The following is a 27,956-nucleotide window of genomic DNA, read 5'->3' as shown; positions in this document are numbered from 1 at the left end:
ATGGTTAAATGGTTAATTTCACGGCCGCACTCATAAAGCTGACAGAAGTCAGCGCAGCCACAGGGAGGCCCAGTCCAAGCCTGACAGCACCAGCACCCCCCCGAGAAATGAGGCTTCACTAAGTAATTTGGTTTTGGCTAATTTAAAATTAATCCTCAGAGCACGTTGCTTGGTCAGCCCAGGAGTCTCACTCTTGAAAGAGGCCAAAAGACAGACTCATAGGACAAAAGTCAGCCATCTTCTTGCCCATCATGGGGTAGGACTAACGTCCATCCCAGAGAGTTCAGAGGTCCCTCCTGCCTGTTGCCCCTTCCCAATGCTCCCTGCTTCGTCCAGCACGCTGAAATCCTTACCTGAGAGCCCACCCAATTCAAAGGTAGCCTCCAACTTGAGGACACTTTGTGTGAGTGGTGAACAAGGCCTAACACAGTCCCAACTCCCCCTTCTCTGCTCAAGGCAAGGATGACCCATGAGGAGAACCTGCAATGGTAGACTGAAATTGCCTTGGGGTTCATAGGATTTGTCTTACTCACTCCTTCCCACCACCTCGGACAGACTGGAAGCGGAGTACAGACCAACTACATTTCCCCCCACGCTTTGGTTTGCTTCTAGCTGTGTCCCAGCACAGACCCTTCCTGACAGTTGTCCAGCAGCCAGGGAAAACCCTCACAAAAAGGGTATTTTTAGGAGCTGTTTCCTCCTACCAATCTGAAGAGCAAGTGGCATTTTCCTATCATTAGCCCAGCAAAAATAGAAAGCACAAGGCACCACAGAATCAGACCTCTCACTTCCATGAAGAACTCAAAGACCTAAACCTAAGCTCTTCCAAACTTAGGCTCAAACTGCAAAGATGAAACTAAGCAATCCCCACCAGCACCAGCACCAGGAAGGTGTTTGGATTCAGCTTGGAGAGATCTAAGTCTGAAGGAATGCTAAAGCAAAAATCAAACCGACCCTTTCCTCTCCTCAGAGCATGGTCACTCCCTAGATACTGTCGTCGTAAGAAGGACAATTCAGGACATTAATCCAGCAGAAAATGTTTTGCTGCATTAGTTTGCAGCCCGATTGGCCCAGTGCAGCCAGAGAAGTTGTGAGAAGGCAGCAGGCAGCCAGCAGCAGGAAAGGACGTGGGGAGAGAAGGGCCTCCAAAATGAAACGCACCCGAAAACATGATTTTTATATGAAACTGCCTCTGCTGACAAGCAGTTCTTTGTCCCAACACAGAGAGCACGCTTCAGGCAAGAGCTGCTAAGGCAGAATTTCCCTCGTGCAATTCCCTGCTCAACAGGGATATGCTGCAGAAGCTAGTACTGCCTCCATGTGCCCTGTCTGCTCTGGGGTTAAGACAAAACACTTCCAGCCGTCACCTTAAATAAATAAGTACTCCATTTCATGTACTGATCTATTCTACTTTTACTGAGCCAAACTCAAAATCTTCATCCAGTACCACTGAAGTCAGCGGGGCTGCACTGCCGGGGCCCAGGCAGAACCGCTCCTCTCCTCAAAGTCTCATCTGTGTTAACTGAGGCTCAGAAAACAAGACATGTAATAAAAGATGAGGTAGCTTTGATCAGGTTACACTAGTTGATACCTTAAATTCCAGCATGTAATTCTAGTTTTAAAAACATTGTCTCCCCAAAAAAAATGTAAGAGGGGGAAAAATGCCAAATTTTCTTCAGTTTGCTTTCATGGGATGCTGAAGAAATTCTAAAAGATGGATGGATAGAGGCTTAATACTCCTAGGATCCTCCATCAAAGTTTATCCCTAGAAAACTAGATTCAGGTTTATCAGACATTAGTTGCCTATATAAAAAAAAAACCCTCTTCCTAAGAACTGGTGATTAAAAAAATAAAATTGATAAAGAAGTCATAATGGATGAACACACACATGCATTCACCCTGCTACTTACTAACCCCAGCCTCTAATAGGAGAGAATGGAAGCTGCTTTCAAATGAAATGTCTAAATGGGTCTAGAGCTTGTTTTCTCCAAACTCAGCCAGGCATTACTGCTGCCACAGCCACTTTCAATCAAGCTTTTACTGCAAAGCAAAACAAAGGAAGAAGTTAAATCCATGGGAGATTTCCAATGAATACTTAAAAATCTTTTCATGGGACAGAGTGAGGGAACTCTGTACCAGCAATGACCTCAGAAATCTGGTGAGTTCACTACATTGCAGACTGTTCCGTCTCTCCCCTAGATTTTAATTACCTAATTCAAGGCCTTGTATGGAGGAGGAAAGAGTAGTGCTTAAGCAGCAGAAAGTTCAGCTAAATTTGCTGTGTGCTTGGAATTTAATACACAAATACCAAGATCCTTTCGGGGACTGTTATTTTACACAGTTAAAGGTAGACATACGGCCACTTGGAGCTTTTCAAAGGACCACGCACACAGACGGTGGGCTCACACATGCAGCCACAGCAGCTCTTCTTATATCAAGTATATGCCCAGATTTGTTCATCATGCGTACACCTTCTGATGCGATGGGGACGTATGCGTGGGGAGAGGCGCTGCCGCGCTGTACACGTGCAAATTCACAACTGTGCAGACACACAACATACACCAGAGGCATTTTCCCTGCCTGCTTGTTTCTCCGCCGTAAGCTCTTTTCACCCGTCTGAGGAACAAAGCCAGCGGTTGAAAGATTCAGCAGAAGTGCCTTGTTACGCAGAAGAAAGAGATACTTTAACTCAGCTGTCAATAAGTTTTGCCCATTTACATGTGTGCGGAACACTTTGAATAAATTATGTTTCCAGGATTTAGCTCCACGACACCGGCCTAACAAAAGCAGACTTACAGCTCCGGGTGAGGGGAGGGGGGCGAGGGGGAAACACACTTTGCACAAGATAAAATCCCTTCCAGAACCGTGAGGGCAAAATGGGTTGGTGTTTTTCTTTGAAGAGCGTGGCTTTTACATCACTTTCAATCTATTTTCAAACACATTTTCTGCTTTAGAAAGCTGGGTTTGCATCAACCGTAGAGAGTCAGTTCCACATATGGTCTTTGTGGCGGTGAGGATGGGATGGTTTTGCTTTTTTAATTACAGATCCAACAAAAGTAAAAACGATGGGCGAACCATGGGGTGCTGCTGACGTCAGGTAGAGATGTGCCCCTTGGGGGTCAGATTTTACTTGGAGAGTGAAATCTGCTGTTCCAGCTTTTAGCAGGACCAGCAGCCAACAGAAGCGCTTACAGGACACTAGCTGGGGTTTATATCTTATTTTAAATATGCACACATATGTCCCCAAGTGACTACCCTGTCTCCAGAAAATTTGCCTGTGGGGAGTGAACCAGAGGAGGATGCAGTCTGTCACATCACAAGGGGGACAGGAAAAGCAGCTTTCTCATGGACACCAGGCGAATCACTTCAGCATTTTGCTAAGAGACCCTAAAGAGGCAAAACCCACTGGGGAAAAGCCAGTGGGATTTGTTAAGAAAAAATTGGGAAATTAGGTTTCCTGATTATTGAAAGGAGACTTTCCCGGACGGCAGATACTCCTCTCTATCCTTCACTTGCCTGCTGGGAAATAATCATATAGCGAGATGTTAGAATAGGTTTAATCAAACCTATTTCAAATCAAATCAAAGTTTGTGCCCCCACAAGGTGTAAGTAGATGAAGCTCCCAGCTCTGTGTCAGGCAGGACGGACCAGCCACTCTAATGGTACGCGCCGATCTTTGCAGCCATCAAAGTGTAATGCCATGAAATAAAGCCTGGCTGCTTTCCAGGGTTGCACTGGTCAGTGCCTTTAATAAAAATAAGTGAAGAAAAATAGATCCATGACGCTGAAAGCTCAGGCAGGTTCCCTACGAAAACAGCAACTGGAAATATCCCCAGCTGACAGGCTCTACACTGCTTCGGTGACAGCAGTTTGGGATGGGCAGCCAAAAAGAGCTAAAGACTATATGATTCCTTCCTCCTCAAAGGCAGCAAACATGAATTCCTGACCTCCCTGATACGAAAACCAAATACACTGAAAGTGAGAGAAAAGGAAACCACCAACATCACAGCTTCGTGTTTAATATCAACTGGAACATGCAGAACCTTTCTTCACTGCTTCAAACAAATGAGTGACTCATTCCCTTCACAGCAGCAACCCTCACAACCACTGCCAGCGAAAGAAACAACGTGAAAAAAAAAATCCATCTCAATTATGTGAGTTCTCTGCCCCCAGCACCCACCAGCGATCGGCGTTTGACAAATGATATGGGAAAACTTTTGAAAAATATCTCATCATCGTCCAAAACGGCCTCTCTGCAATTACCACCCTAAGCCAGTCAAAAAGACTGCCAGAAGCGTGCCGATTTCAATGCTCTTAATCTTATCTGCAGAAAAGGATCCAGGGCATCAGCTTTACTGATGTTTCCAGGAAGAGGAGCCCTAATCAAGCATTTCTCCCCATGAATAACAGACAAGGAATGTCTCCGCTTGGCCAGTAGTAGCCTGTGAAAAATTAACAAAACATTGTAAAATCCGCTTTGGAAGCAGGGGAGAGCTAGCAGAGGATGCGATTGCTGTCTTATCTCCACCAGTACAGATGTTGTGAAGGCAAGGATGACCCATGGACAGCCTATCGCTCCAAGCTGGCCTAACCAAATCTGCAAGGTCAAATGCAGACCTAGGGAACTGGTCGACCATGCTGGGTGGCAATGACCCAAAATGGAGGTCTCTGCCCAAGAGGTGCTTTTTTTTAATTATGAAGAGAGTTGCACTAATCACTGATTTTCTTAAGGCTTCAGCTGCTGCAGCACTGCAGCAATGTGAAAGTTGCAGTCAAAAAACACCCATGCTTTTTTAGAGAACTCAATGTGCAGCAGAAATAGTCAAAGAACCACAAACCACTTCAGGTATAAATCTGAGACTAACCAGCCCCGGTTTGGGGACTTGACCCATCGCTCCGGAAGGCACCAAGTGGGCCATGTTGACTTTTTACTAGAGGATACCCCTGAAAAAGAAAAGCAAATGTTTACAAGCTCTTTTTCATGCCAACTGGGCCTGGTCATTCCCAACCAAACCCCATGATCCCGCATGGTTAGCAGATGGTACTGCATTTGCCAGGAATAATTGCTGATGTTGGGATGGCTGTTCCTAAGCAAGGAAAAGCACTTTCGCGTGCGTGCGTGCATGCAGATTTGCCATGGCACTTCTTAGAGATCTGACAACACGCAGCAAAGGGTCAACAGTTCTCTCTGGAAGGCTGTGTTGATATCTGCTGCAAGATAACGCACCCTGCAGTCAAAGAGACTTACTTATTTTCTAGACTCGTTATCAGTTGTTATTGTAAGTAAAGCAGTACTATGTCAAACGCCCCTTCGTTTTGACCTTACCATGGGCAGGACCCACTAAGATCTCATGGAATGTGAAATAATCATTAATACAGTCTCTGTGGCAGTGCTAATAAATCATACAGCTCAACATCTTTTAACAAAGCAATAAAACTCTACCAAAGACACACCAATAAACTGCACATACGAGAACTCTTCCACCCCCAGCCTCTTCCCTCGCATTCCAAAAATGCAGAAAAGCAGTGGTGACACTGGCTCCCATCCTCTAATCCCCAAATCCCCAATTACACTGAGGGAGCTGAAGATAACACAGATTTAAGACCTGGAAGGAAGCTTCTTCCAGAGGTAGAAGAAAGGTGTTAAATCAACAATCCTGGGTAATGGATTCATTTACCATGACACTTCTCTGTATGCAGACAGACAGGCAGCATAATGTCTATGAACCTCTGGCCTCCCATGCAAGCCCTTAAGAGAGGGGTTTGGCAGTTCCTGAGCCCTCTGCAACGAGCTGAATTTCATGCCATAAGGAACAGTTTTGCCTGTGTAAGGAAAAGGGCTGGCTCACATATTAATCCTTCTAACACTCACTGAAGCCTGAGGGTGAATTCACGTTTATTGGCTTTAAATTAGCCTTTCCTTTTCCACTTCAAAGAAGCCATTCCTGATTTACACCAGGACGTGCTCAAAAACAGACCCCATCAGGACTCCTTCACTTCTAACTTCAGACATACACAGTGTAGGCACCTAGGGGTCCCTCACCTCACCTCCCTTTTCAGCCATTGAGGAGGAAAAGGTGCTTTTAGGGCATGATGCATCTCAGTCTCATGCAGGTAAATAGATTGGGCCAAATAAATCCTGCTCTGCAGCAGAGCAGGGGCCAGACGAGCTTCTCACCTTCAGAGAGCCCATCCGGGCTCTGCATAGAGCACCTTTTGTTGGTGTCTTTTTCCAACTGCTGCCATGATTTGATGCTCCCTTTCATGGCAGTGGGGCTCCGGGCCATTACGTCCACCTTTCCTGTTCACACAAAGCAGGAGCTGCTGCATCGACCCTATATCTAGCCGTGGTGAAGGCCACCAAGTCCTCTGCGTGCGTCACCAGCCTTGTCAGCAAGGGCAGGATTTGCAGCACTAACTCAGAGAGGAAAGTTTTGCTTCCAGCTCCTGATCCACCACCCACAACTCCTCCTCCCAGATCCAGCTACAGTCCCTCTGCTAGGATGCTTTAAAAAAAAAAAAAAAAAGTAATGTTTTCAGGGTCACTGTGAAATGATGTTGTTTTCGGCAAACAGAACTGCCTGAACCTGATTTACTGATTTACTGTACACCCCGTCCGTGCTTCACAAAGAAAACACCACGCAAGGTTGCAGGTCAGACCTTTGAGCCCCTCCTGCTTGGGATGCTAATTCCCTGCGTGGTGATGAGAAAGCCCCAGGGGCTACTAATCCTTCCCACCCTGGGGTATAAATTGATCACCAGGAGGGAGGAAAACCACCCTTCCCTCAAATACATATAATATTACACACTTAGGAGCAATTAGCCTGCGTGTGAAGCTCCAAGACACAGCTACTTTGCTGATAGCAGCCAAAACGTACCACAGGTCTGGCCTCGGATGTTTGTCCAGACAGTGTGAACTGCGATGTGTCCTCAGGCACCGGCACCCAGCCGGGAGCACTTGCGGGCTCTGGGTAAGGGTGGCCTAACCTTGGCTGAGCATATTAGGTAGCTAAGGAGTGAGCTAGAGCCTGTCCAGGCTCAAACTTAGGGAAAAAAAACCTCAGTGGGGACCTGCCTGTGAATTACCCGGAGGCTTTAATAACTGGCACCACATGCAGATAGATGAGCAGTAACCATATATAGCACCACTATTAACTATCCCAGGAACCTAAATATGGCCAAGACTCAGCTCTCGGATTCACCTAAATTTGGGTATCTAACTCCCATTATGGTCTGCAAAGCTAGGTCACTACTAGCTCAATGCTCTACTTACTAACATCTCTATCAAGTTTGAGGGCAGCTCAGACACCAACACATAGATGACTTAATCTGTGAGCCGAACACCTCTTGCGGTGCCTCAGCTTCATGCCGCAGGACAGCATTCCCGTGCCTGGTGGGGTGAGTCCCCATGGAGGGGACGAAGGCGTCCCCTGGAGCACCTTCCCCACATGTACCCACCTTCCCACACTTCCCAGTGGTGCGGAGGCTCCTTGCCCACCCAGAGAGTCAATGCACCAGCACAGCTGGCTCAGAAAATAATTTGTGACCTGCAGATGCAGGGAGGATCAGTCCTACCTGAGCAGGAGCACACGGCGGGAGCCAAGTCCATGTCAAGCCCACAGCCTCAGGGTTCATCGGGGCTGTCCTGGTGCTCCTTGTAGACTGCTGCCCACTTGAGAGGGGAGCCAGTGAGGGGAGCCCCGTGTGCAGGCAGTAGTCTTCAAAAACACTTTTTCATTCTCACTAAATCCTCAATCCAACCTTTCCCTTTCGCTCAAAGTCTTTGCAAACACTAGCAAAACCTTTCCCGTTAATCTTTCTTCATCTTGCTAAAACAACACAGACTGTCTGTCTCCAGGGAAGGCTGTCACAGGATATGGGGGAGGAATCTATCATTTGTAATGCACGGAAATATAACTTACATATATCAAAGGCATTTTCTGTAAAAACAAATACGCAGCAAAGATTGGGAGGCCAAACCCCCATTGCCTTCAAGCTACTGTGCTTAGCAATCGTGTGAGCAACAGCCTGAGCAAACCCAATTAACTTGATTTGTAGATTGCACAGATTAGCAATTGTGTTCCAATAGCAAATCCCACAAGGAGCCCCTTTCCCTTAAGTTTCCGTACAGCTCCTCATTTGTTACCATAATACGTGAGGGCACCTATCTGAATCCCTTCAATTTATGTACTGCCAGGTATGCATCCCTGGCCTCTAACAGCACCTTCTGACCAAGAACTGTGGAGATCTCTGCAAATTTTAAGTCTGAAAACTCTCTGATGTCTACGTCAGATACTTAAGCAAAAACACTGACACTGGGGCATTGAGAGGCTCAATTCAGCTGTTAACGCAGAAAGTTTGGAACAGAACTGAACTGTCTTGAGGACGCAATTTCTGATGGGCTTCACACTTCAACCACCAGCTGTGCTGGGGCTCCTGCACCCTCCAACACCCCTGACTTGATCCAAATTTAATTCCCAGTGTGATCAGATCCAAATGTGAGACCCTTTGCATGGTAACAACCCAAACGAGGAGCATCTTAGCAAAAAAAAAAAACTTATTCTGAAAATTAAAAATGTGGCAGGATCCACTCCTACAGTGGAAATTGTTCTTTCAGCTTTATGAACAGCTCTCTTTCAAGTAAAAATGCCTGACGTAGAAGTACATAGTCAAAGATGCATGACATTCTAGTAACGTTTGTTTTAAACCCAGAGATACCCCTTTAAAATGAAGAGGTTTGTGAAGCTGGAAAAAAATGCAGCGGTGACAGAGGGGTAGGGAAAGTGGGGGGTTTTTTGGTACTGCATCAACTAAAGAAACATGTTCTGCTGGTTAAAATAAAAAAAAAGCAAGATGTCTGATTAATAGTTCTACTGATATTGACTGGATTTCTATATTTCTAAAAACATGAGCACTTCATAAATACACTGAAATATTCTGTCATCGCCAGACAGAACGTGCCAGTTTTCTATAAATATAGACATCTGGCAGTGGTTTCTTCTACTGTTATGGATTTCTGGTGCAAAGAACGCTACTTTGTGAGCAAATGCATATTTGAAATTAATTTCATATGCTACAGGTTACATTAAAGAGCAAGAAAGATTTGCTGGGCAGAAGCGCGTAACAAAAACACTGTGTTCCCATACTGCTCCTGACCCTCTCTATGAGGTTGCCTGCACAATACTGTAGGCATAAAATATGTTCCTCCAAGCAGCGCTGTGAAGCTTAATTAAAGCATGCCCACAAATTGCATTGAACTTGAAAATGGGACTTGGTGTTTGGTGTCGTAATTCCAGCCATGGTGAAACACCCCTGAGAAAACAATGACTATTAAATATCAGTGAATAACAGCATGCTTTGTACAAACCACCTGAGGGGTGCCACAAGCAACAGCCAGGTATATAAAATCCAGTGCTGTAGGGCTGTGCCATGACTTTCTTTCCTTTTTTTTTTTTTTGGTGGGATTTCTAGCCAGATCTCTGTCTTAATCTGTCCCAATCTGTCCCACGATGCAACCGTCCACAGAGTTGCATCAGGCAGAGGCCAAGCTGGGGACGCCACGGGGTCACAGCAAAGACGCGAGCACGGGGGGACACCTTACATCACTAAGGGCTTGCTCAGGCTGAAAACGGATGCTAATCTCGCACTCCAAGGGCAACAGAAGACATCTTTGCGTAAGGGCCTGGGCTGCATTTTCTATCCACATCTGTCTTGCTCACCAGGCTCCCTGTAACAAAGTCATTAGCATCAGCAGGTAAATCAATTTTTGGCTGGAAAAGTTTCCTTTCTGGTTAACATAAGCCAAGTGTAAACACTCCCTTGCAGGTTAACAAAAGCCAGCAGCCCAAACAGGGATAATGTTTTGGGAGAAGGGGAGCTGGAGTGGGGGGGGAAGTTGAAAAGACAATTAATCACAAGCTTTCCTACACCGTGACACATTTTTGCCAGTGACCGGGTGTTTAGGGTGACTCTGTGTTGCTCCTCACCCCCTTTAAACTCTGGTTGGGGGGAATATTTTCCAACTGGAGCCATCAAAGGAGCAAAGCCCGGAGCCTCCTTCGTCGTACAGCCCTGGCTGTCCACCTTCCCTGTTCCCTTCAGTAAACACTGCTAATTCACCAGCTCCATTAGCACGCTTTTTTTTTCCTCTCCCAAACCACCCTAAAAGCATTTTGGGACCAAGGACAAAGAGAAGGGAGGGGGGCAACCCACCAAACCCAAAGTCTCTAGACAGTTCTCAGTGTGTGTCAAATACTTGCTAAAAAATCCAAATAAACACAAACCCAAGAAGCCTCGACACCCTGCGTTATCTTTGCAGGCTGGCTGCTGCCTTATCAGCTCCGACAGAAACCGGCATTTAAGAAAAATTCAGTAGCCTTTGGGTGGAAGCTGGTTCCTAAGAAAACACTCAGCCAAATTGCTGGAAGTTGGTACAAGAGGAGAGGGTGAGCGGGTAAGAGACGGCCCGAAAGCCTCCGCCATCGTCTCGCCATTCTCCGTCAGGAAATACGCTGCCACATATGATTTTTAATTATTTTTCATTATTCACTCCTCACACTTCACACCCATTGCACAGGCCAAGAGCTACAAGGGTGAACAATTACTCGAAATGCTGCTTGCGCTTATTAGGGAGTGATGGAATCCAGGCAAAGCCACCAGCTCTTGGTACCAGGTTTCAAAGTGCATCAGAAATGGAAGAAGACAGAAGATCACATCTGACACCAGCGTTAAGCACCGCTGTCCTGATGGGGAAGGATAAAGATGTTGGTCTTCCCCACTCTCACCTATAACAAAGATCTTCTTTTTGGATAAAGTCTCCACGGAAGAATTTGAACGTTAAGGAGCATTTTTTCACGAAAAGCCAAAGTCCTGTTTGCTCTCACACGTAACTCGCCACACACGGATTTTGGCAGCCACCCCGCACAGGAGTCGGACTTCTCCTTTGCAAGGGCGTGAGGGTCCTGCTCTTGAAAAAGTTATAAAATAGTTATAAAACACCTTTGCTTGACATTAATTGATGGGTAGAATGAGCTAGAGAGAGAAGAGCTGTCTCAAGGCCAAGGGCTGCTTTTCAGCATCTCATTTGTAATGTGGCAGAGGGAACAGCTCGGGGGAGGTCGTCTGCCTCTTGTCAACCCCAGAGGGAAGGACGGACAGACGGACACTCCCTGAGGAGCTGCCCTGGCATTATAAACGCCTCCGGTAGAGGGTGAGCAGCTTTCTACCTCTGACCCGACCCTTTCTCCCCCAGAAAGTCCTCACAAATCTTTCTCAACAGCTAGCAAAAATTGAAGTGACACAGCTGGGCCCCCAAAATGTCCTTTTTTCTTTTCTTTTTCTTCTTTTCTTTTTTTTTATTTTTAAGTTCTACCCAAGGTAACATTACAGGGGAGGTAGAGGAACGAAGCAAAGGGAACTGCAAGTGTGGAAGGTATCTGCATGACCAGGCTCAGGCCCTTACACGACAGCACTCTTAGGGGCACTGCCCGCCCCTAGCACCCAAAAATTATAAAGCAGACTCCAAAATAACAGGACTGGTTTAGAGGAGTCATGTAAAATTTGCTTCAGTTCTTTCTTTATTTCTCTTCTGGTGTCTAAGCCAGCCAACAAGGTTGGTGCATGCAACTCACATTTTCTATGTACCCTTCAAAATCATGAAGGCTGAAATCTCGTGGGTTAGTTTCTCCTTTCTTCAACTGACAGCTGAGTTATTTCCCAATTTCCATGAGCCCAGAAAAATAATTTTAAGGGGAAAAACCCAGTGTCAGAATCCTTGTGAAATAATTGCTACCACTTCAGCCTATGCTTAGGTCTTCCATATTTCACACAAGCGTAACACTGTGTAACGGGTCCTCAGCAAGTGTTTCTTGGAATACAAGCGATTCTCAGGTGCTTAAAATTAAGTATGTGCTTAAACACTTGGTAAAAATGGTGTCTGAGATCAGAAACTTCTGTAGTTGCAAAAGCGCATTGAAATATTTGGGTTTGTACTTCCCCTTGCATGTCTCCACTGTCATGCTACAGGGGTTTCAATGGATTCAAACAAGGATGAATTTAAATAGATGTGTCATACACTATTTTCCTTGTTTTATTTGACTTTAATTACTTCTTAACAGTACTGCTGTTTGAAAAAAAAAAAAATCTTTCTCAATTGAGGGTGTTGGTTCTGCCTAGGGCTGCTTGGCCCTTTTCCACTGAAATGCCCTTTCAACAACCACCACAAGCCTTTCCAAGCAAAACAAAATCTTTTGGAAGAACCTCTTTTTCTGTGCCTGTGTGAAAATTTGCCTTTCTCAACTCTCTTCCCTTCCCCAGATTTTAGGTTGGCTTTTCTTTGCACTTTTCCAGGAGGGAACAGAAACCCATGCTGGCCTCCAGCAGGATGTGGAGCAACGCTTGGGAGCAGTCAGACCTTGTTGTTAGCACACATGAAAACACCTTGATGATGATAATAATAATAATAATAATAATGATGCTTGAATAATCTCTGTAATTTTTTTTTTCATTTGAGGACTTTTGATGGTTGTTTCTATAAAAAATAAGCATGGTGCAATGCCTAGCTCTCCCTCAAGTCAATGATGAAGCTTGTACCCAGCAGAGAGGGGAAGGCTGGGCTTGTGATTCACACATACAAACCATGTTGGGTGTGTGGCACAAGCCCTTCAGCCCGTGCATGAACGATACCTTTGCATCTGTTTTGCCTTGGGCACTTGCCCAGGGTTTGGGCACAATATTATGGGTTGTGTGGGTCTGTATTGTAGCAGCAGCAAGAAATCCTTATCGGGGCAACGTCTGCTTTGCACAGGGCGCTGTAGGCAAATAGAGGATCTCACCTTTCGCAGGTTTACGCGGGTAAAGTAAAACTCGGCTGACCGATGGGTCTGGTTTTCGGAGGGAGCCTTTGTCAGAGTAAAACAAAGTCTCTATACAAAGAGCTGTTAGTACCTTGCAGTTAAGACTGTAGCGGTCTGTCTTTCGCTCTGGGTTTCACAGCCCTTAACAAAACAACAGGGCTTTGGTACAATTAGAACTTCCAGGCACTAACCCCAATACTAAAGGGGGGGAAAAAAAAAAATATATATATATATATCACACCAGCTATAAAAACAACTTTGCCTTACGCTGTGTTCATTGTATCAACCAAAACCATTGCTCGTTTGCTGACCTGCTCTCCAAGAGCAATATTAAATATTTTAGATGCTGCAGTCCTCCTCCAGCTCTGCCTTAATATCTCTGTCTTGTAGCAAAATACCCTCCAACACATGCCACGGACAGAAGGCCCTGCTCCGGTTTGAAGGCTGGGATGCTTACAGCAGAAAGCTCATTCAATTACTTTGCTGCATTTTTCATCTCCCTCAGACAAGTTACTGGGTTTGTTGGTTGGGGTTTTTTTTTTTGCATTTAGTACAGTATCTGCATTACTCCTGCAGAGGTAAAAGGGAAAGCGCATGGAAGTATGCGATCAAAAAGATCCAAGTCAAGAGGCTATTAAAATTCATTCAGGCTTGTTCCTCTCTGCTGTTATTTCAATTAGTGTCTGATAACTAAGCTGTTCCCTTTCAATTCTACATTGCACATTTTTTTTCTTTCAAGCATTTGTCTCAGTGAAAGTTCAATGCTGTTTTTCCTTCTGGACAAAGAAACCCCAAAGATGTATTTTCAACCTCCCGGCTCAGTGTTTCCCAGATATTTTGAATCGGGGACTGCTGCCAAGATTCATATTTTTCCACAGATCACCGCGCACCCTCACATTCGCAGCAGAAAGCCATGACAGTGACACAGACGTGGGGATGGACTCTGAAGCGGTTCTTATTGCCCTTATTGTGGTCCATGAGCCGGCATGGGAACCAGCGCTTGCCCTTCTCGCATCGTCCAGGCCTGAGAAGATCTGGCAGATTTTAAAGGATATTTAAAAAAAACCACATCCCTGCTGCCTTGGGATAATTATAATTATTTAGTACCAAGTTCTGATCTTCCTGAACGTGCCAGAGTTTAGTCTTCCAACACAAAGTAACCCCAGCATCCTTCTGTGGGTACTGGGACATGCACCAGGATGTTCCCCTCTCTACAAAAAAACCCAGATGGATCAACGGGCAAGCGAAAGCCGTAGTTTCTCTGGGGTGCAGGGTCATGGTTCATCACGTTAGACATGCGTCAATCATCCCCGGCCAGAATTCACCCACCACGCCTCACAGGCCAACATAAACACCCCCCCTCCAGAAAACCCCTAAAAGTGTTGTTAATGCAGCCCTGCGGCTTTACCTGTTTAGCCTACTGGCTCTGTTCCCCCGGAAAAATATTTTCACCCGCAGGGAGTATTTTGCACAAGTTGTTTTCTCTGCCGTATTTTTGCAACCCCCTGAAGCCATGCCAGTAGTCAGAAGTCCACATAGAGACAAAGCCAAGATTGCGGGGGGAACCTGGCTCCCTCTCAGGCCTGGGTGACGTACCACATTCACCTTGATACCGGAGTTGATGCACACTGTGCTTGGACCGGAGGGAACTCGATCACCAGCAGCGCTGGTTGCAGCCCGTCTTTGCTCCTGATGGAGCAGCTCCTTCCTTGCAGCAGGCAATGCCATAGGAGGGCCAGCAAACGCTGGCAGCATTAACTTGCCATTTCCCAGCTCCCCAAAATAATCCTTCTCCCTCAGAAGCCAAAAGCAGAGGACAGAGGAAGGAAGATTCCCATTTCCCTATAAAGCACTCAAAATTTCAACACTGAGACAAACAGAAAATTGTTGTGATAGGGAGTGTGAAAGCTGGAATCTCCCAGTACAAATGGGTCAGAGATGTGCTACCCTCTGACTGAGCTGAGCCAAGAGCAAAAGTCAATGGGGAATAATTACTGCCTGTTCAGAATGGCCCAAACCACTTCTGGATGAGAAGTTTCTACCAGAGTAGTAAACACTTTTTCCAGTGGAATCCACCGAGGGAGGACCCAGGATCCAAATCTGATTTTTCCAGTCTTCACTTTCACTGCCCTCGGGCAATGCTACATTTTGCAATGTGGACCCTGCTGCATTTTACATTCCCAAAGAGTCATTTTACAAATGTTCACATAAATACTTAGTCCTCCAAAGTAGTGAGCCTTCCTGCCACAAGTGGAAACAGAAGGGACTTGCTGCCTGTGGTCACACTGCGATATCCCACGAGCTCAGGTCATGCTCCTATAACAATTTAACTCAGGACATTTTTTTCCAGGTTGGCTTCCTGCCTAGGTTAGCTCCCCAAAACACCCAACAGCAAGGTCAGAAGAGCTCTCAAGCTGGCACAAGGGCATTACAAGGCTGGAAGCAGAACAGGACAAGGACAGGATGGTGGTGGGGTCAACTCCAGTCATCTTCAGCTGCCGTGAAATCACACCTGAGAAGCATTTACTGCCAGGATCTGAGCAGCTGTAGTCAGGCAGAGGAAGAGGGGTCCTATTTGTGCCACTAATGACCCAGCTTAGCAGGACAGAAAGCGAGTGCTTGACCTTTCCCAACATTATGTGAAGCAAATGCTCCATATGACATGGCTCCAGCATTATCTACCAGGCACAGGTGCATGACTGCAATTAGAAATGACCGGCATTTCATACATAACGGCACCTTTCAACCCAGCTCAGGCCATCCAAAAACACTTGGAGGCTCAGTTACCATCTTCTTCCCACACAACCTCCCCAGCACCTTGCCAGGTCAGGAAGCACCAAATAATTCCCTGTGAAGTCTCACAGCTATTACCTGGAAATTAAATTGGAAGCCACAACGTCTCTCTGCACGCTGGTAGATCTTAAACTTGGCACTTGGTTTGTCCCGAGACCATTTCTCACCCCCACCCCTAAATCAACTTCCGCAGAGAACAATGCTGCTGGTCTGTGTCCACAACAGATTTATTCCCCCCATTCCAGCAGCTCGCGCCGCCTGTACCTTCAAGGGGCAGTAGCTGCTTGAAGCAAATGGTTCCTTCTGGTTTCTGGGAATAAAAGGCTGCCCTCCATAATCAGGGTATTGTTCTCCCTAAATGGACCCAGACTCTGTAAACACGCTCCTCTGCACAGCACTGGGAGGGTGACTGAGAGCGTGTGTATAGGTACATGCAGGGAATGTGTCTTGTTCTAAAAAACAGTAAATTATGTTAATTCATTTCCTCTACGTAAACAGTGGTAATAAACTTTGGGAAAGGAGGAGGAAAAAGTAAACAAGAGTCAATTACAAAAAGGTGAGGGGGAGAGGTAACCAAATAACTCCACCAAATGTCTCCTTTGGGAAGGGACATTCACATTACAGCTCGGATAGGCTCCACGCAGCCCTCCCTCCATCCCGCTGGAGGTGTAAATGCGACCGTAACAATTTCTTTCTTTTTTTTTTTTTTTTAATAAGGTTTCAACCTGTTTTCACAAGTTCAATCTTGGGAGCTGGGAAATGAGCCCCCACCGGTGCCCTGATCCACGGCAAGTACATCCCCGGGGGCTTTGCTCCGCATGTGACGTGAGCGCTCTGATGACTGAAGCCAATACGAATAGTCAGAGCCTATTTGTAATTTTCTAACAGGAAAATAATTTCACTAAGCAAACTACCATGCTTTGACTCAAAACCCTGATTAGCACAGTTTGAAAACAGGGCAGCATACTGTTCTGGGAATTAACTTGCTTGACCCCTAGTCTATAATGGCACTCAAATAATCTGTGAGTCAGACAAAGTTGAAAAACTCTTGGAAGACCACACTGAAAGAATTTACTGGATTTATTGGATTTTCTAGGATAAAAGAAAAATAAGCCTCAAACTCCACTTAGCTAGTCTGTGGTCTTCAGAAAGACAAGCTTTTTCTCCTGACGCTATCTAGAAGAGGAACGCTGCCTATGCTGAGCAGCACTTTTTGGGTCTCTTTTTTATATTTTTTCTTCTTCACTGGAAACTCTCAGTAAATAGTAATAATTATTATAAATATACAGGTCTATTGCTGTGACTACTTTTGAGTAGCACCTTGCTGTTTTCTTCCTCGGGATCAGTGGTAAAACATGGGGAAAAGGGACAGATTCCCATCCCTGTGAATCTACAGTCCTCCTCCCAACAGGAGTACTCACGGGGAAAAGAGCCCTGAATTGAACTTGAAGTTAAATATCCTGAGGCTACTTTACCAGTTGCAAAAAAGAACTACTCCGGTATTTCAAATGAACTTCCAATGCCAGGATTAATCCTGTATATAGCACTGTCACAAAATACTGCTCGAAATCCTCCAAATCCTCCGGCCTACCCCTGTTTGAGCAAGCAGGGAATCAGGAAAAGCATTCTGCCTTAGTGATACAAGCAGGACCTTGCTCTGGGCTAGATAAAACACTGACCCATCCCCACCTTATGGTTTCTCCAGCCCCTGAGCAAGATGCTCTGACTAGCCTCTACCACTTCTTTGTGTCTCTTTGTATCCCAGAAACAATAGATGTGCGCTGAGAGCAGTGGCAAACATTTTCAGATAAATCCAGCAATTAGAAATCAACTGTCCAAAGACAGTTCCCCTGCATATGCAAATATCTCCCTAATAGGTTTATGATTCCTTGTCAATCAAACCTGTCAAGGAAAAGTAAACACCTGTCCTGGCTATGATTAAGTTGAAAGCTCCACTCTCATTAGCCCTTAACGAAATTAACCCCGGCAATACTGCATTTCTGATCGGTTGTGAATACCAGGAGGAGGAAAGATACTCATCAGCTCTGATCTGTTAATCTAGTTTTATATTAACTATTGCAGATGACGATGAACCTTCCCGTGGCTTGATGCCACACTGTACAGAACTGAAACACAACCTGGTCTTACGAGGCCCCAATTTCTGCTCTCTGCTAGGATTATAAATTTAAATCCTACTCACAGCTGCTCAGCCACAACTCACCGAACTAGTGGGACTATCACCTTTGTAATGGAGAGCAATATCCGACCCTGAATATTAAAATATGAAACGACTTGTCAGAGCACAAAGCCTGATCTCCATATGCTGGTGGAGCTGGCAACTCTTCTCCCAGTTTCTCACTTTAAACTGCCCAAAAATACATTAAACACTTCCTAATATTACTTGTCTGGCTAAAGAGACACTGTAATTGCCACCAAAATGTTGCGTTAATCTGCAGAAGAACATGAAAGGTTTTGATCCACCCAGAAGGTGAGTGAGACGGCTCATAGCATCCTCTCTCAGAAGGCTATCCACACTCTGAAGGAGTTTTAGCCACCAGTCTTACATCAACTGGTCAATACCAAACAAGCATTCTTCCTTCCACAGAGAGCCTGCAGTATCCCTGGGGAGATATTCCACAATGTCCAGAGGTTTACCCTGTTATTCATTAACCCTTCCATCCTTGACATGCAGTTCATACACCTGTAACTCGTCTGACACTTGTCATTGCTTAACCAGTGTTAACAGATCTGTTTAGGTGAGAACAACCGCTGAGAAAAATAGCTTCCTCAATTTCTCTAACTCACACAAATTTATTAGTCATGAAGAAAAAGGAGGAAAAGAAACCAGTTCACAGTGCTCCAGCGTCTGCAGCAGCCTGACTCCAGTAGTTTGGCTTGTTCAGCTTTGGGAGGCTGGTGGAGCTGAGTAACTGTCCCTTCTCCCTCCTTTGGGGTTGATTTGGCCTCACCCCATCCGCTTCTGTCTAGAAGAAGGAAGATTTAAATCCATACAAGGCAATAGTAAAATACTAGCTACCACAAAACCCCCCTTTTACAATAGAATGCTTCTACTCAGAGTAACACATTGGTCAAAAGCCAATTAAGCATCACACCTATACCTAATGACGTGGGGGCACCTGGGAGGACACAGGTGAAAAGAGCAGCACAGTACAGGTTTGGAAAAGCCACATCCCAACATCCTCTGCAGAACACACACGCTGCCCACTTGAGATCCTCTTCCAAGGCTTGGCTGCACCAGGCCTCAAGAGCAGCAGTACACTAATCCAGCCTAAATTTTCTCTCGGAGGTTGGCTAATGCTTAGATTTCTCTCCACGTCCTCCTCCAGCTTTTCCCCTCTCCCGAACATCTTGTTCCGGGCAGAACTAGCAAGCCCACAATTGCCATGAAGGGTCTGCACAACACCAGTACCAAACTCTTACAGTCATCAGTTCACTGGGCATGTGCGAGCAAACCCAGCAAGGAGAATATGAATTTTAAAAAATGCCTATTGCACAAATTAAGTCCGCATTTCTGCATTTGTCTGCTGTTCCTGTGTTTTTATCTAACATGCACAAATACTGACAGCTCCTAAAATACCCGCTAAAGTCAACACCACCCAAGTGGCATCGAGGGTATGACACCTCACTTCATCACTTGACAGGACACCCAAGATTGTGTAAATCTTTCATGAAATAAATTTACCAGACATAAGGAGAAATGATTTTGGGTCCCATCAAGCTAGAAGCCACTCATAGAGAGGCTGAGAATAGAGGTGCAGCAGTCCTGAGAAACATTAACCTGCTCTGAGAAGCCTCTGTTCCCAATTTACATTTTTCTTCCCTTAGTGAAGCTCAAAATTAAGTTTGAACACTTAATGGAAGAAGTAGCCTGGAGTTATTGGCTGCATTTCTTCCTTAAAATTGGAGTGGTTGGGATGAAATAAAAACGTCAGGTTATTCGCAGCACTGCTGGATACTGTGTTTCTACTGCAATACAATGGGGAGACTGTGTAATCAGGGCAACCAACCAAACTCCATGCAGCCCATGTTTATTTGACTCCAAGGGGGGAAAAAAAAATAAATTAAAAAAAATCAGAGATGTGAATGGATTCAGCAGCAAACGGCATATATTACCTTGTTAAGTAACACTCAGGCCAGTCTTCAGCCCCTCCACACCTAGCAACACCACCCGTAGAATGGCACCCTTTCTTTGGGGATAAACCCCTCTGCGGCAACCCAAAGTTAAAGCAATGAGTTTCCAAGTTGCTCTCAGCCCTGGCAGCGCACGCTCCAGCCACCAGCCAGAGCTCGCAGCGGGCAGGAGCAATGTGTTTCTAGAATAAAAAAAATTGAGCCCAAGCTGTCTGGTCAAGCAGGCGAACAGCAGGATCCAAAATACCACACTTGGCACACATCTCTTCTGCTGTCGTACATGAGGGATCCATACAGAGGTCGATATCGCAGATAATCTCTGTAAATCATCCTTCAGGGATGGATCCAAAGCCCACGGGAGTGAGTAGGAGTCACGGCACCAACACTCACAGGCTCTGAATCAGGTCCTAACCTGTTAAAACTGGCATGGGCTGCATCTGCGTATCTCATACGACATCGGGGCAGCGGGATCAGATTATTCAAGCTTACTTTTGGAAAAATTTTTCTTTTACCTTAGTACCACGGCTGCTACGAACGAGCACCAGACTCAATAGGCTCGCATCAGACAGCGGTCTTTGCAACTTCTACATTCACGCTGGCTCTACTCTTAAAAAAAGTCCCTTATATGACCAAAAATGTTCCACCTTGGTGCAAAAGATTAGGACAGGTCAATACAACTAAATACATACGGAGACATTATTATTAGAGAAAGCTCCAAGTCAAGGCCGATTACAGAGAACAAGAAAAGGAATAGAAATCCAAATTAAATGTCCAAAACAAGACCAAGCTCATGAAACCAACCAAAATCAAGCATTTCAGCTTGAGCAGCCCACCAGAAAACACAGGAAGAGGTCAGATGAAAGGCAAACTCCTTGAAACAAGACAAAATGAGCAGATTAATGAAAGAAAAGGGAGAAAGGAGCATTTCCAGCGACTCCTGTAATGCTGGGATACATTTGCACAGACCCTTTGAGCAGCATGATTTTACAAGCCACTGCAGACACAAGTAGGAGCTTCATGTCTCAGGAAAATCAGAAAGCTGCACTGGTTCTACTCCCACTGAATAAATAAAGCTACGACTAAAGGTTGTTGGTGGGGGGGTTTTTTTTAAATTCAAACTAGGCACAAGAGGACCTCTGCATTATTATTTTCCCTTTTCAGTGGAAATTTTTTATCTCTTCCAATAATTAATCCAAAAATGCACAGCCAGACAGTGACCATTCACGCTATTCCATGACAAGTATTCTGTCCCCAGATGTACCAGCATTGCTCGTGGCAAGACAGCCGCTCAAAAAGGAATTATCAGATGGGTCATTGGAAAAGATCAGCTCTATCAGCCAATTCATGCCAGATGACAAACTTCATCTTTAGTTAATAAATTAGTACCAATGGTCCCAAACCTTGAAAAGCGGGTTCCTACTTGCTAGCAAGCGTCACTTTTGCTTTTTTGTTTTTGAATGACATTTTTTTCCTGAAAGAACCGTTTTTCTGTAATTTTTCAAGCACCACCTCATGGCACATGAAAGTTTCTTCTGTGGCTAAGAGTCAGACTTTGGAGTCTAGCCTTTGCTGTGTACAAGTTCATCACAGAAAAGACGTATTTTAATTTTCTGCTTGCGTCTTTTAATGAAGGTCAAAGAAACATGCACTTGGAAAACAAAGTTATAAAAACTTTAAGGAAAATCTAAATGTATTTGAGCAATTTGCCGAGTTTTGTAATATTCCTAATAAAAAAAAAAAATAAAATCAACCCTAATTTTCCAGTATGACACACACTGTATTTTATGTTTAAACTCAGCCGCAATTTAAAGCGGCCGACAGCCTCAGAAGAAGGGAGGAACCGGGGTTTAAAAAAAAATAACCAGGATTTTCTTAGATCGTCATGTTGACTCTAGGTACAAGTCATGCTGACAGATTATTCATGAGCAAGTTCCCCAAAAGCACGATCCAAAAAATACCCCAAACTTAACCAGAAGATGTGCAGTGACTTACATAAAATCTGAATCAGGCTGTTAGATCTGGACATGTTTCTCTTTCACAAGTGAGAAATTACCTAATCGTTATATCTGCTAACAACCATTCAGCAAGAATAAAGGAGTAAAACAGAAGCCAACAACCATCTCTCTCATAAATAATGATAATCTCTTTCCCACGTTTACTACCGTTCACTCTTATAAACCCCAAAGTTACAGAATGGTAATTATGTTCACCAGAATGAAGAACTCATCTCCCAAGAAATAAAATAAAAAAACCCAAAAACAACCAACTTTCTAGCGTCCTATTCCCTTTTCTCTAATATCCAGAGAAACAAAAATGGCACATAACATTATTTCTGCACGAAACCGTTGAATTTTGAGGTGGCCCTATCGGAAAATTCCCTGTAAAGCAGGCATCAACCAGGTTTGCAAGCCAAGCGTCGCACAGAGGTGCCGGAGCAGAAAGCAATTAAGGTCCCGTTCTTCCCCTCCCTACGCAATGCACAGAAAATGAAATCAACGTCCAAACTAATTAGTTTCCAGCAGAATATCAGTTTACTCGCTAACAGGAGGGTTGTTACTGCTTTTACCAAAAACTTCTAAACGTACCATATGAAATCTTGTTTAAGCCACGGGACCAAGGCAAGCACATCCCAACGTTACCATATACGGTCACCAACGCGAATACGATGGCAACTTGACAGATTTGGAACAAATATTGCGTTGTGTGTCACTGAGATAACACAGGCAGGAAAGTATCAGATTGTATTACCTGTATCCAACCGGAGGTGTGGAGTGGTAGGAGCTACATTGCTGCAGGACATAGTCACTAAAGGTTAGTGACCCAAGATGGCATTCATCCCCGCGGAGGAGGGCCAGGGCAGGACGCTGAGGACTTTTATGCCCAGTATAGGGCTGCTCGGAGAAAACAGGAATGGAGCGACACGAGGGACGAGCCACCAGACCTGCACTATTATCCCAGGTTCGGGGCTGCCACTATCCAGTGCAGCTGGCAACCGGGCTGAAGCTGCCGCCCTACGCCTTGGCTGTCAGCCAGAAGGCATAGTCCCTCTTAGACAACCACAGCACGCAGGTTTTGTTCTCAAAGAGTGGATTTTGTGCACACAGAAGTTCTTGTCTTCACCCACAAGGGAAAGAAGGGGCTTGGATATTTACCAAAATAGCTCCCAAGGAAGACTTTTTTGGTACAGGCTCCCTGCCGGAGCTCCTTAGCCTGGAATGAGATTGGTCGCTGGGGGAGTTATTCCAGATTAAGTTTTTTGGAAGGGTTATTCCAGTGCATTTGCAGGTGTAGACAAGCCCTTAGCCAAAGTCTTTAAATTTCGGCCCCGAAAGCATTGATTCAAACTTAGCCAGAGCTACCTCATCCTTCATCCCTCCAGACACAGCGAGTTCTGCACCTGGACGTCTAAAATCAGACCTGTTCTCCGCTTTGCATGGATACTTTGAATGTATTGCCTCTTTCTTCAGAATTTATCTTGGTTTCCTAAGATATCCCCTTTTTTGCAGTGTTTTGTACATCGGCGATGTGACACATTGGGTCACAAGAAGGGACAGAGCCAGTAGGCACAGCTCCGAACCTGGAAAAATGCCCCCGTTTGCTGGGGGGGGCGGGGAAGTTGCCGCATTAGCCCAATCAGTCGTCCCTGCGGGGCCCTTCGCCTTAAAAGGCATCACCTAAATAAAGATGTAAAAGTAATACAACATAACATTTAATGCAGGATTGCAGCTGAGCACTCAACAGTCAGGAAATATCAAAGCCGGAGCGCGTGGGCAACTTAACTCTGCCCCCTTGTGCAAATGCACTACGGCACAGCCCTTCCCCGAACACAGGCACGCAATCAGCCGGCGCCAAATTAACATCCTAATTCCAGCGTAAGCTACTTTTGCCTAATATGAGTAGAAGAGAAGGACCAGCACTTTCACAGAGAGCCTCTTCAGCCACCTTCCTCACTTGATTGCAAGCCAGCGAGCACCTATTTAACTTCTGACGCCTCAGATTAGGAGGCGTTGGCACGCTTTGGGCCACACACGTCTAATTTGCAATCAGGATAGAGATATTAAACGCTGTTTGGCCAAAACAAAGAGCCCTTCTTCCTCCGGAGTAAAGCCTCGCGACCTCAGGCTGAGATTTGGCCAAAGGACTGTCTATAAAACCTGAGCGACTGAAACAGGTAACATTTATACATCTCCAGCGGCCGAACCCACCGTATGATACATTCGGAAAAAATCCACAGGCACGTTAACAACTGGGCACATTTTTCGGAGAATCTGAAATTATCCCAATGTAAACATCTAATAATTGGGGATATTCGACAGCACAAAATAAGGTTGCAACGTGCTGGAGAGTGTCTCACCTCTGCTCACTTACAAGTTTGATCTTTCATCTCCGTCCTCCGTTATCAAGAATACTCTCAACCTCAAGAGGTGCAAAGCAGGATTTAAATGCTAGGATTTTGTCTATTTTTTTTACAGCAATGACACCTTTTTCTACTTCACTTTCCCTCTCTTGATAGCAGCACATGAATGAATGACCTTTTTCATGGGTTTGGCCCTGGCCCTATTTCTACGTTATTTTAAATAACCAGGACCATGTCTCCATCCACTTGCAGGACAGATTTTTCCAGCTCTGAAAAGAGTTCAAATGACCCAATTACCAATATGTTCCTATCAAAGTTATATTAAAAAGAACTTTCCATAGGAAAAACGATGATGTCCTGAAATTACCGCTGTTAATTTTCCGTCGCTTCTTCACAGAACAACAGCCCATAGCACTTCATTTTCCAGGGGCAATAAAGGAATACGAGCAAGGCAAGTGCAAACCAAATTTAAACAGGGTCAGCCAGTAAAGCAGCCGATACTCGGCTCACAACAGAGACAAAAATCTTTTTGTCTTCTCCTGCCCACTTCAGATCTTTTCCGGAACTCCACCAACTTCTCAGGTCCATTGCAATAATATACATCCATGAGGTCATCTTAATTCATACACTGCTGCCCATTGCCTACAACTTAAACTGAGTCTCCATTGTAAACCTTGCCTGGAATTCAGACTTGCAGGACTTACAGCCTATATCTGTTTTCTTTTTCATTCAGCTTCCAGCCAAATCATTTTATAGTGCTTTTGCCTCCATAAAATATTTGCTTGGCAGCCAATGCCAAGAAGGAAAAAAAAGCAACCCAACCTTGGGTTTTTAGAGTAACGCTCTCCCTCTCCTTTCCCCACCCTCACCCCCAAGGTTTATTTTTGGCAAGTTACGGCCCAAGCAATGGGCAAGTTTAAACCTTTTAATTCGCAACTCCATGGCACTGGGTGATTTAAAGGTCTTTCAAGAATTCATGCAACTCTGATACTGTTGGGAACTGCAGCTGGAGCAATCTGCATCCTAAAGCCATACCCCCATTCTCCTGGAACAATGCAGCCCCTCCTTTGTGACCAGAGCCTGGTTTCTCATTCAGGATTTCCAGGGACAGCACCCACCAAGGTACGACACAGGCGAGAGCGGAGGAAAAGCCACCGCTCCTTCCACTCTGATCCCAGAGGTTTGCTTAAAGCACCTTCCCATAAAGAAACTTCTTTTTTTCCACACACACCCCCCTGTCACTCCCAGGTCAATGTATTTCAATTTGCCTCTGGTAGGGTAACCTGTTTATTGAAATCTGATCAACTGCTGGAGCCCCAGCGTTAAAATACGCTCTCACTGTTGGGAACTGTCATTTGTCTGTCACCGAGGAAGTTAATGGATGTGTTTGTTTAGTTTGCTAGTGGGAATATACAGGGCAGAGGCTGGAGGGATTACAGGAGGGGAGGGGTATTTCTGATCCACAGAGGAATGCAGTTGCTTTTCTTCAAAATTGTCTGTGTATTTTTACACATGCATGAGAAAGCCGCTGGAAGTTCACCTGCGCCTAAGAGACCTCAGCAAACCCGGAGCGACCGCGCTCCATCCAAACCGATGGCCCCGAAACACACAGGTGAGGAGGCACCACACGTGGGCACGAGCCTGCGCCCCTCCGCAGATAAGCAACGTGCAGGGGACGAGTCCGCGACGACAGCAACTCCCTTACGGGGTCCCTCTGAGGGCACCGCGGGTGTTTGTGGAGCACGAGCCCAGCGGAGCAGAGGGAAGGGTGCGAGTCGCAGAGTGTTTGCAGCAAGCGCAGTCTCCTTACCTCTCGCCGAGTCCGAAAATGCAATTATCCCGGCAAAAAGGAGCACGAGCTGCAATTCCATTTTGAAAACCAGATCCCTCCGTATCGTACAGGCTACCGTCCTCTCAGACCTGGAGGCAGGAAAAAGGAGAGCAAAATAATTACTGAGGAAAAAAAACCCAAACAACCCACAACTTTGCAGTTTTAAAACCTATTGCGAAGACTTAAGAGCAGAAAGAGCAAATGAAAGAGCAACGTACTTGTAATTCATTCCTTGGCGCTCAGCGAGTAAAACTTTGCCCTCCTCTCTGCTTTAGCCTGATATAAATCAAGAACCCACTGAGGCCAGTAAGCTCCTCTAAGTTTACAGTTAATGCATAATTCTTTGGTATCCTGTACAGAACCAGTCTGGAAGGCAAACAAAACTCCAGCAAGTGGCCATAAAACAAGATTTCAGGTTAACAATTTGCGGAGGAACTTGGGGAAGGGGGAGGAGGAATGTTACCTCTCCCAGAAAACTTTGTGTTGCTGCTTCAGTGCCCCTCAGACAGGCTCCGCTCTGGGTACGCGCCTTCCTCCACTCCGCAACTTCTCTGAACAGCACTGATTTTTCCTTTCTTCCTCCCCCCCCCCCCAAGCCCCACTTGTTCCCGTGTGCTCCAGAGGTGCGTCCCAAAGCAAAACCGCACTTAATTATCCAGATTCTTGAAGATGCCTCCGCTGTGATACGCAAACGCGGGGTAGATCAGGTTTACGTTAATTACACCCTGTTCTTCTCCTAAAACTCTCACTCTCTAAACACTGTCTGAATTCCTCACCCTTGTAAACTCCCCGGTTTAAACACTCCGTGCCCCCAGGACACACAACAACCCGTGCACAGCATCCAGCAAAGCAAATACGGACGCTTTGCCATTAGCTTCCCAATTTGCAGCGGGGAGCCGGTACGGAGGGAGGGAGGCAGGGAGGGCGCCGGGGGCGGCGGGCGGCCGGCGAGGCCGGGCAGGCGGAGGGGGCTCCCCCCGGGGCAGGACCCGGGGCCCCGCGGGGCGCAGCGCGGCTCAGCCCCGCGGCGGCGGCCGCCGGTAACGTGATATTCGCAGCCGGGAATTGGGGTCGGGGAAGGGAGGCTGGGACGGGGGACGGGGGGGGGGGGGGACGGGGGGACACGACACCCGGCGCGATGCCACCTGGTGCTGCCCCCCGCTTCGGGGTAACCCCGGCGGCTCCCAGCTGCGCGTTAGTGTCTCCCCGACCCAGCGCCGACCCAGCCGGGGGTCTGCCGGCCGGGGTTGGTGGCGTGGGGGGCACTTACCTTGGCTGCTGCCGGGGCTCTAGCACCGTGCGCTGGCGCCCATCCCCGCCGCTCGCCGCCTCATGCCCTCCGCGGCCACGGCGCCCGGCGGGGCGCTCCGCCGCCGGCCTCTACCTCATCCCCCCCCGGGGGCGGGTGGGGGCTGCCCGCTGCCTTGGGGGGTGCCCTCCCCACGGAGCGGCCCTCCCCCTTCACCACCGGCTTTTTACCAACACCCCACCACCCCTTCGCCCCAGGGGCGATTTTTTCCACTAGGGAGCCACGGGCGAGGAGATAAGGAAAAGGGGGAAACCTTGTCAATTATTTTTCCTGCTTTCCGGGTCGGGCTGAGCGTGTGTGTGCGGGGAGGGACAGCGGGGACCTGACAGATCCGCCGGGGCTCCGCAGCCGCGGGATGCCCGGTGATGCCGTCCCGCGGCTCGCCCAGCCGGAATCCCGTTTAAGGAGCGAGGGGAGGAGGGGAAAGGGGCTGGGGAAGGGGAGGGGAGGGGGGGGGGGGAGAGAGCCGGGGCGAGAGAAACAAGCGATAAAGCAACTTTCCCTGCAGGGCTTTGTGGCTGTGGGGGCAGAGCCGCCGCGGAGGGCGGGGCGGTGCCGCCCCGCTCCAAACTTCGCACCAATCCCCGGGAGCCCCCGCCCTCCCCGCCGGCCCGCTCCGCGCCGCCGCTCCCCTTAACCCTTTGCGGGAGCGGCGGAGGG

The 27,956-nt window shown here is 46.6% G+C and overlaps 1 protein-coding gene across 3 annotated transcripts in view; it reads right to left on the bottom strand.

Moving 5' to 3' along the window:
* Nucleotides 1-27,695, bottom strand: part of FGFRL1 (fibroblast growth factor receptor like 1) — a 183,391-nt gene extending 155,696 nt beyond the window's left edge. The window contains exons 1-2 of one of the 3 annotated variants that reach the window (XM_076335745.1): nucleotides 27,550-27,695; nucleotides 25,967-26,076 (exon numbers count right to left, since the gene is read on the bottom strand). In XM_076335745.1, the coding sequence (XP_076191860.1) occupies nucleotides 25,967-26,027 (61 nt within the window). In that variant the 5' untranslated portion in view covers nucleotides 26,028-26,076; nucleotides 27,550-27,695. Of the gene's footprint in view, nucleotides 1-25,966; nucleotides 26,077-26,205; nucleotides 26,225-27,257; nucleotides 27,318-27,549 lie in introns of those variants that run through there. The other 2 variants (XM_076335743.1, XM_076335742.1) reach the window with 2 other exon arrangements.
* Nucleotides 27,696-27,956: the final 261 nt, after the last annotated feature.

The sequence above is a fragment of the Aptenodytes patagonicus genome, chromosome 4 (genome assembly GCF_965638725.1).
Source record: "Aptenodytes patagonicus chromosome 4, bAptPat1.pri.cur, whole genome shotgun sequence".
Taxonomy (NCBI): domain Eukaryota; kingdom Metazoa; phylum Chordata; class Aves; order Sphenisciformes; family Spheniscidae; genus Aptenodytes; species Aptenodytes patagonicus.
This window is presented reverse-complemented; position numbering and strand designations above follow the sequence as displayed.